Source organism: Chrysoperla carnea, chromosome 2 (assembly GCF_905475395.1).
Source record: "Chrysoperla carnea chromosome 2, inChrCarn1.1, whole genome shotgun sequence".
Lineage (NCBI taxonomy): Eukaryota > Metazoa > Arthropoda > Insecta > Neuroptera > Chrysopidae > Chrysoperla > Chrysoperla carnea.
Window position 1 is genome coordinate 77722655 of NC_058338.1, and position 10125 is coordinate 77732779.

At 30.3% G+C, this 10125-nt stretch overlaps 2 protein-coding genes across 2 annotated transcripts; both read right to left on the reverse strand.

Moving 5' to 3' along the window:
• Positions 1-267: 267 nt before the first annotated feature.
• Positions 268-2601, reverse strand: LOC123294092 (E3 ubiquitin-protein ligase CCNB1IP1-like). Its single transcript, XM_044875171.1, has 5 exons — positions 2353-2601; positions 2064-2274; positions 1887-1978; positions 790-1042; positions 268-725 (listed from the first exon to the last, which is right to left on the reverse strand). The coding sequence occupies exons 1-5, from the start codon at positions 2566-2568 to the stop codon at positions 697-699; spliced, it is 801 nt and encodes a 266-aa protein (XP_044731106.1). The 5' UTR covers positions 2569-2601; the 3' UTR covers positions 268-696.
• Positions 2602-4828: 2227 nt separating this feature from the next.
• LOC123294089 lies at positions 4829-9011 on the reverse strand. The gene is made up of 3 exons (XM_044875167.1): positions 8805-9011; positions 6970-7322; positions 4829-6086 (listed from the first exon to the last, which is right to left on the reverse strand). Exons 1-3 carry the CDS (start codon positions 8949-8951, stop codon positions 4934-4936), a joined length of 1653 nt encoding a protein of 550 aa, XP_044731102.1. The 5' UTR covers positions 8952-9011; the 3' UTR covers positions 4829-4933.
• Positions 9012-10125: the final 1114 nt, after the last annotated feature.

The window sequence follows — 10125 nt, forward strand, 5'->3', positions numbered from 1 at the left end:
ATAGATACTAAGTACACGTGTCTCAAGTAAAAAGTGTTATTCTTATTACAAATAAATATCAATTATCATTTTTATTTTAATGATACAATTTATTAAATGATATATATTTTTAACAATTTTAATTCCATAAGAAATAAATTTTTTAAATTAAATCACAAATTGAAAATAAAACAACAATTCAAAACAATTTTTCCATTGGAAAATTTAAATTTACTTGAAAATTAAAGTAGAAACTCAAAATTTATCAAATTAATAATAATCCAACTAGTTAGGGAGCTAGCATGCATTTGTAATTTGTATATAAAAATCCTAACTGTCTGATGGTTGGTAGGTTGGTAGCTGTAGGTTCTAATACAAGAATTTTGTTTCTTCTTACATTGGATCCGGAAATCCGACTTCGTCGAAATATTTTTTTGGACTGTTGGAAGGAGTTAAATTAAAATTTATCGGCTAGGGCCTCCTTACCCACTCCATGTTATAAGTTTATTTGCGGTATTCAATTACACCCAGTTAAGATATCAAATAAAAAATTTTAATTAACCCTCTTCCAGCAGCTGAAAGCCGAATATCTCGAAAACGCCGGATTCCCCTCTATCATATACAAATGTATGTCAGCTCCTTAGCTAAAATTTGGATGTAAATGAAAATATGAACAAACAAGTTGCATAAATTAAATTTACTGCTTCTTCATTTGAATTACATATTCTGCGGTTGGAAATGAAAATCTGCAAGAGTAATATCCCATATATTAAAATTGGAAATACCGCACAACTGACATACTGGCTTTACCTTTTTCGGGTTCAATATCTCGACGATAAAATGAAGGCATCGATTGTGCTGTATGTGTTATTGATGTTGGATTTGGTTTAAAATTGAAATTATTATTTTGAGTAATATTAAAACTTGGTGATTGTTCTTGTTTCGCAATCAAGGTATTGATTTGAGTCTTCATGATTAGTGGATTTTGAACAGGAGTAAACCTTGGACCACAATATATTTGAGAATTTTCCTGTTTGCTAATTCCCCCAGTTATATTATTTAGCTAAAAATATGGTAAATATAGTAGCTGTAAAATTTATTTGATCCAACTTGATTTCAAAGTTGTTCGATAAAAATAAACGGTCCGAAACATGGGACAAGACTTTATTATATTATAAAATTAAGATTCAAATTCTCACATAGATTTGGTTGCTTTCAAATTATGAAATGTTTTTATAGTTTTCCCAAGGGTGTGGGCCTTCTCGAATTTTCCTGGATATGTAGCCTATACCAATCCTAGGAACACCTTAAGGTCTAGCCTTGTGTCAAGTTTAATCGAAATCGTTAGAGCCATTTTTGAGAAAACCCCAAAAAAAAAGGTTTTCCCTAGGGTGTGGGCCTTCTTGAATTTTCCCGGATATGTGGGTTATACCAATCCTAGGAATACCTTAAGGTCTAGCCTTGTGCCCAGTTTAATCGAAATCGTTAGAGCCGTTTTTGAGAAAACCCCAAAAATCCTGTTTTGGTCTAGAGGAACCTTTACTTAATTATATTTATAATATAATAAAGTAAAAATGCTCTGTTATGGAAGAAAGTAATTCTGATTTCCCTTTAGAATTTAAGGCTCCGGAAACGTATATTATTACCCCCACTCTCCAGATCTCAAAAACCTAAATCTGAAAAACTAGATCAAACTAATCATCAAGAACTATCAGAATCTTTACTTTCAAAAAATTTAAACAAAAGCCATTTTTATTTAGAAAAGTGAAGTGTTTTTCTCTCGAATAAGTGGCACCCAAAGTAGGAATATGCAACGACCGAGCAATTTTCTTTTCATATATACACAGAATCTAGCAATTCAGTTTTCTAGAAAGTACTGCATGACCTTACAATGTTCAATTAATTACCTGCAATTTATAAATCAATTTCGATTTTTCCTCTAATTGTTGAATTAAATCTTGACATCGTTTTTTATTAGTTTCCAACTCCTCATTTAAAGCTATAAAGTTTCGACAATCGAAATAATTCAAGAACAATTAATATAAAATTATATTATAAAGCTATTACATTCAGTTAGCACTTACATTCAATTTTGCGCTCGAGTGTACTGATTTCACTTTTATACTTAGCATGACTATTTTCACAATATTTTTCTAAAACTGCAATATTTTCATTGGCAGTTTTTAATCCAGCTTCTAAATATAAATTTTCTTCATTAACTTGATATCCCCAAAATGCTAATGCTCTTGTGGCAATGTCCATAATTATCTCGGGGCGTAATCCCGCTGCCATTACCTAGATGATGATAGTTTAGATATTTATTATTATTACAAGATTATTCAATTAAACAACTTTAGTCATTCTTTTACATACGGATTTTGTAATTTCATCAGGTTCTAAGTTAACACGAATTACGTCTTGAATAGTTTGAAAATGGTTGCCACAAACTGGGCATATTAACTCTTCACCGGTTGTTATATTTAAACCGTGTGCGTTACAAAATATATGAGAACATTTTGTAACATATGCCGATTTCAAAAGTGTTTTGCGACACTGTTTAAAGTTACAAACAAAACGAAATTGAGACATTTTTTACCACTTTTTAAAAGCAAAACTTTTCGATTATATTTATGCGTCAAGTCGAATTGTTTTAAAATAACAAATGAATTACAGTTTGAGTGTGCGCGTTAAATATACTGACTCAATGTACTAACGTTAGTAGTTAGAACGCAAACGCATGAACATATATATAAGGACGTGAAACTCGAGTGGGAAGGCAGCAAGAAAAATGGCGCCTATCTGTGCGAGATCTAGTTTTCGGTTTTTTGTGTACTTTGTACTGCGCATGAGGGTGTCTTTTATTTTCAATTTTTTGTCTTTTGTTTTCAACCAATTGAAAGTATTATAATTTTAATTGTTTTCAATCCTGATGCGCAGTACAAAGTACGCAACGACAATTGAGGTTTCACTTCCTTATATATATATAGGTTGTTGTTAGAAGGCCTATCCTTAGATCATCTATTACTAGATGGACTCTTAGATCATATATTTTAAATAGATGAGTCCAGCGTATACCAAGTATGTATATTTTGGCTTCACAGAGTAGATTAACAAATACAAAAATACAATATTCAAACAGCTGACGGAGAAACACGTAATACCGAAGGATGGTATTCAATGTATATGATCGTATGACCGGAATCAGCTGCATCAATTATCTGTTTATATTTCACATTCACAACTGCACATAAAAATTTATTTTGTTTTAACGTTCAAACGAGTAATATTGTTAGATAATTTTGTGTTAATTCTATGAAAAATTTTTTTTTTAATGGTAAAATGGAAATTTGTACAAAATATACTGTTTTAATTTTATTTAAAAGTGGTATAATCTTATTTTAAAAACGCGCCAGGATATTATGTTGTATATTAAGACGTATTATGACCATGCTTCGGCATTTATTATCCTTGCCAATCTACTTTGAGACGTGGTTCTCACTCTGTTAACAATTCCAGTAGTGAATTTTCAAAGGATGGATCCAACGTGTACAAAGGGCATCAAATTAGTCTATAATTAACTAGTCTGTGGTGACTGTTCCAAATTAATTTCTTCACTTATTGTTATCCAATAATTTAATCGATCTCCATTTAAAGATTGATTCATGATTTTTTTTGCTGATTCCTAAAAACAGTAGAAAAATGACAACATTTCTAGAAATGTTTAAAATTTTCCTAAGTTTTTTATGTTTTCTACAATTCTAAAAGCTAGTGATCTTTTCCTAGCGACCTAGACGGATTGCACTCACAAAATTACACAGTACAAGTTAAAATGAAGACTTACACAGGGCTGCAAGTATAGACAACTTTTTTTATTCCGTTGGAGCGCTGAAATATTCCTCGGTCCGTGCGTACTTTGAACTGGGCATTAGGCTGATTTTTGTTTTCTTTTTGTGTTTTTTATTTTCAATCAGTTGAAAACAATTTCAATTGAGTAAACATCGCTTTCTCTTTCGTTCGATAGAAAAACAGCCTGATGCGCAGTACAAAGTACGCAACGATCGATGACTAGGTCCCGCACAGATAGGTGACGAAAATTCAACCAAGGGCAATAGGGTATTCCACTATTTTTGAAAAAGTACTTCAAAATGTTGATTTTGCTAATAAAAAGCCACCAACAATTTATTTCGGAAAAATACACACGCTTTCTTGTCAAAACTTAAATTAAATTTTAAACCTTTTTTAAACTGTCAAAAACGCGGGCATCCAAATTGATGACGTAATATGAGTATCACTATACGAAACACCACAAATAATTTTGACAGATATATTCATAAATATCTGATTATAATATAAATATAAATACTTATCTATGTATATATTATATGCAACTGTCTACACTGAACTAACTGATGATCTATGACTCATACCGCTATGACATCACAGCAGGGCTTACCTGCGTTTTAGGTTACGTGATATACAGTTTAAAAATTACGATTTTTAATTTTAATATTTTAAAAGAAAAAAGTGCTTTTATGACTCGAAATCAGAATATTTAAGTATTTTTTTACATAAATTTTAACTTTTTTCAAATTTCATGATTTATTTTTGACTAACGATAATACCCTATTATAACTCGGCATAGGTTGACGTACTTTTTATATGGGTTCCTGCACTGACGTATGAATTTATAGTATAGAAAAACCATTATCAATTGTAAAATTACATGAAAAATCAATTTTTTTTAAAAATCCTTTTAATTTGTCTTAGTAATTAATAGTAAAAACTCAAAAAGAAATGAAATTAAAAAACATGCAACTTCTCTGTTTTGTTACTAAAAAATACACAAAAATTTGACATGCAATTTTCTTTTTTTATTCGAAATAAAGAAAAAGGCTTGCTTATACAAGAAATACATAATAATTGTTCGTTATCAAAACACAAAATTGAAATAAATTTAACTAGGATTAAATTGAAATAAATCTAATGATAAATCTAAATTTAACGATGGTCCAGTACTTGGACATGTCGGTGTTAAATCAGTTGCAGTCAAACTATGAAACCGTTCATTAACTAATTGATCTACACTAATAATTTCATCGGTAGCCATTGGTACTTGTCCAGTATCCGTATCCACAACCGGTAAAATTAAATTTTCATTTTCAGAATGTGGAACAATTTGAACATTTAACAATTGTTCTTGTAAACTTTCCGTTGGTAATTTCTTATCAACAATATCACTAGAATCATTTTCAATAGTTGGTGATTTCGTTTCAAATATTGCCGATTCATTAATAGAATATTTTCCAGGTGGTATTCGTAATAATAATCCTAAAGATTCATTGATTTCATAATGATGTCCTTTCTCATCACTAGGTCTGATAAAATTCGATGAAATTTTTTGTATATTTTGAATTAATGATGATAAATCGTTTAAGAGCGCTACACCTCGACTTCCTGGAGGTGCACTACGTGCTAATTTTAACGATGTTTCCCATAAATTAGCACGTTGACGTTTTATTGGCAAGGGACCATGATCTGGGAATAATTTTAAATGGCGTTCCATTCGATTAAAACCTACATACGCTTTTTTACATGTAGGACATCGATATTGAGCTGATATATTTCGCTTTTGTTTTGGCAAGCCAGAGAATAATATTGGTTTGGGGTGTTCCAATTCTGATTTTTTGTCTTCTTTGGGTTCAATATCATTTTTTGGTTCTTCCACAACAGTTACTGTACCATCGATATTGTCTGTATCAATTTCATGTAAAGGGCGGAAATTTTTATGACGTGGAGGTTTCGTAACACGGCCCGATCTTGTACGAATTGGTTTTGCAACTGGTATTTCAGGTGATGGTTCGCGTTCAACAGGTTTTTCATCCGTTTTTTTTGGTCGCCCACGTTTAGATGGTCTTCCACGACGTGGCGTTTGTAAATCTAATTCTTCAGGAAATACTGTACGATAGACAATTCTTGTTTTTGCCTCTGGATTATAAAAAATATTTTGTATTTGTTTGGTTTTTGTGTCTTTTAATTCTGATGTTAAATTTTGATTTCGTAATACGTTTTGTAATGTCGTCAATTGTTCAGGGGTTAATTGTTGAACACTAAAAAATATATAACATTTAAAAAATTATCATAAAAATTACAATGCCTTAGCGGTTTACAAGAATCCAATAAAATAAATTATCAATTTTTACAATTAAAATTTCGCAGCCGCTCTGAAGGAGAAGTCACCGACTATGATAATTTTAGTAGGGGAAAAAGTTTTTAGACATGAATCTTGAAAAATAAAATTTCCGGTTGTTTTGACATTACTGTCAAATAGAATCCTCCATAGCCCTGATGATATTTCTAAGACGCAAGAAGCTCCTTAAATTGATCAAAATATTAGGTAATATGTATACACAACCAAAATATTTTCTTAACACAAAATTTTACCAAAATTTCAAACAGCTGCCTTCTTTTAAAACTACACTGGCCTTCTTTTGTAAATGACAAAATTGTATTTTTTGACAGTGCGATGATTATTTCAGATGATACAGGATTTGTCAATTTTGATTGTAAACCGAATATCTTGGTTCAAAATGCTCGTAAGGGAACTTTTTAAAGAAAAATAAACAAGCTTTCGAGTGATCTTTAAATTTTTTTAAAAATTTGTTGTAAAATAATTTTTAAAATATTGGTACGTTTCTAAACTTTTTATTAAAATTAGGAATAGTATTTGTCACCCTTTCAATCTGCCGTGCAAAGCGGCAAGGGGGGATAAAATTTTTGAGCAATAGATTACAAAACTAGAAAATAGAAGTTTTCAAGCAAGCTTTTGAAGTTCCAAATTCGATGATTTTTCGCAGATTCAGCTGTTTAAACTTTTGGTAAAAAATTTGTGTTAAAAAGCAATGTAAGGAGTTCTTGATTCGTTCATAATTTGGGTATCCGGACTCTTGTATCGCTGTAAGGCAACCGCGGTACTTTTGTATAAAAAATTACCTTTTTAATACTCCATTTTGATTTATTAATTGTATAGGATTCTGTGAGGTACCTAACGGTTTCGATGAATTAATTGTAATATTCTTAATAACATCATTGGTAATCGGTTGTACTATTTCATTTTCACTACTTAAAATTAAAGGTATTTGAATATAATTTCCGTCATTTATATCAAACGTTTCAGCTAATTGAATATGATTCACATTATCGTTGCACTCGTCTTCAGATAGTTCACTTCCAATTTCTTCATTACAATCGCCATCAGTACAAGGGTCTACTTCCAAACGTAAACCAAGTGCTTCTGCTTGTTCAACGGTTAATTGAATGGTTTGTGAATCAGTACTATTGTCACCCTGAAATAATATTTTTTAAATGAATAGACCTCTTTCACATTTTTTTTTTCTTTTTTTTTTTTTTTTTTTTAAATGGAAGTAAATGTCTTGATAAATGCGCTAATATTTTCCCAGATTTTTCTAGCCATATGACCGAGAAAAAAAGACACTGAAAATCATTAATATTCAAATTGGCGAAAACGATCCGGAAACACACGATGTTACACGAAGATTGGTTTGACGTCATTTAAAGTTGATAAAAATGATATATTAATACGCCTGTTTTATTGTCATTGCTTGTCGGATTGACATCAGAGATCACGTGTGCGATGGAGCAAAAAAAAAAATCGTATAAAATATTTCAAATATTGTGAATTTTTAACAATTTTTTTCATAGTGTTTTTATTGTTAAAAATGCGTAATTTTTGAGTTAAAGGCTCTACTCCACCTATATTTTCATAAAAAATTATCACAAAGCATTTCTGTTTTTCATGAAAAGGTCTATTGAAAGGATTTTATTTTAATCTGTCTCAATGTGTGTATCCTGATCCTGAATATAACAGTTTTGACGCCACCACATGATGAACTAAAGGGCGAAAAAAACCCATAGACCCGTGCTAACTCGACCCCATTAAAAGCATCGCAAACTTGTGGATCACAGGGTGAGACCACGCGAGAGAAAATTCTCAATCCATGACTAACTGTATATCTGTGAATATCCGAGTCTGAAATTATAGGCATGAATATATTATATATTAAATATATAAATTTTAGGCGCGGATATTCGCCGCGGGTAGCAATAGACACTCCGATATATAATAATCCAAGAAAAAGCAATTTATTAATGATTAAAAATTTAGATACGGCGTTTACAAATTATTTCGCGGCAAATAAAATTATACTTTGGAAAAACCCAAGAATACATTATTAAGATAAAAAAAATTACTTTTTAATAAAAGGTTTGTTTTATTTTTCAAGATTATCTTTCACAATTTTCAATCAAAATTCGAAGAAATAAAAGTTTGGTGATCAGGTCTCGTTTCTAAACACGTGGCTCTCTTTCTGAGATATTTTTCCAACAATATACATTATTTCGAATATATATAGGAAATTTTTTATAATTTCCCTCTTGAAATAAATTAATTACGGAAAACTATTCTTAGTTGCTTGAAACTCAATACGTTTCCGAACACAAACGAGAAATTATCCCCACAAAATTTATAGCAATTTATGTAAGAAATAACATGAATATTTATCCTCTACAAAATGTTTCATTAGTTTTTAATATCAAAAAAGTGAAACACAAGAGAAAAACAAAAAATCAACTTATACTTTAAATTCGAAAACACTGAAAAACGCAGGGTACAAAAATATAATATTGCTATCAATTAAAATTGGAAAAATATTAAGAATTACAGGTTTAATTAATTTATTTTTAACTTTTAATCGGTGAGTTTTAAAACCGGTAACGCGCGAATAAAATTTTATTTATATAAATTTTACCTGCAAAATATTTAATAATTCTGCTTGATTTAAAACTTGATGGTCTAATGTTGAAGTTTCAATCAACTCATCTTCAGCACCAGCCAGAGCTTGTTGTAATAAATCAATTTCTTGAACTTTTTCAACAACCATGATCTGATTAGCCATTTATTATTATTTTTTTAACCATAATAATTGACAACAAATATTAATTGTTGTTAGTAAAAGATGTATATGAAAATTATAATTATTATCCACTTAAATAATATAAATATTTTTATTTATTTGAGGAAAATTTTAAAAAGAATTTATGTCAAAAATGTGTTCTTCCATTGGATGTGCTACTACCATAGATATTGATACAATTTGACAAAAGTTATGGACGTAGATATGATTCCAAAATAGACAGTTCATAGATTTTTTTTAACGGTTATAATAAAATTCAAAAGGCGCATTCACATGATAATATAGACTCCTAAAATAATAATATACTTTTCTTCTATTTTTTTTCGATTGTGAACATGAATTGATTTTCAAAAGACTCGCAAGTCGAGATTAAATTTAAGGCCTCTATGAGATACCCCCCTTCAAAAAAAATATCTTCCATTTGGATTATTTTTTCAAAAAACATTTCGTTAAAAAATAGGACACCTGGTATAGGGCGAAATTATGGCTGATATATAAAGGGTAGTACGTTAATGAGAAATTACAAACAATAATCAGGACCGAATTTAGAATTCGGGGGTGCTGGGGTCAACATTTGCCGGATGCCCCTTAAACTTTTTAGATATAAGTAAACTCAAGCTGGGCAACATGACAGCTGGATGGATACATTTCAACAGCTGAATACATTTCAAACATTTATTGCTAGCGTTTTGTTCATTTACATTCGATTTGCAATTCTGTTTTAACTAAAATGCGCAATTTCTTGTTCTCAAAAGTGTTGATAATATCATTAAAATTCATACTATTGAATCTTTTGCTTAAAAAATTTTGTTTCTGTCGGATTAAAAATTAAATCGACAAAAAATCAGATTTTTTTCGAATTGGTGTAGGATCTCGACCTGCACCCGCTGGCCCCACCCTGAACCCGTCCGTGACAATAATTAACGAAGCCTTACCTCGTTGTTACTTCATTGGATTCAAAAACCGTAGAGGAACTTTATTCTTATTTTATCGTCTATGTGACGATATACTATTCTAATGCAAGAGATTTGGCGCACGCAATTCTGTGTAATTTTAATAAAATAACGAAAAGATAAATTTGGCCAGAATAATTTTCTTACTAAGCAATATCTTACTAGCTTGAATTATGTTTTTTTATAGTGTTGTATTAACTTTA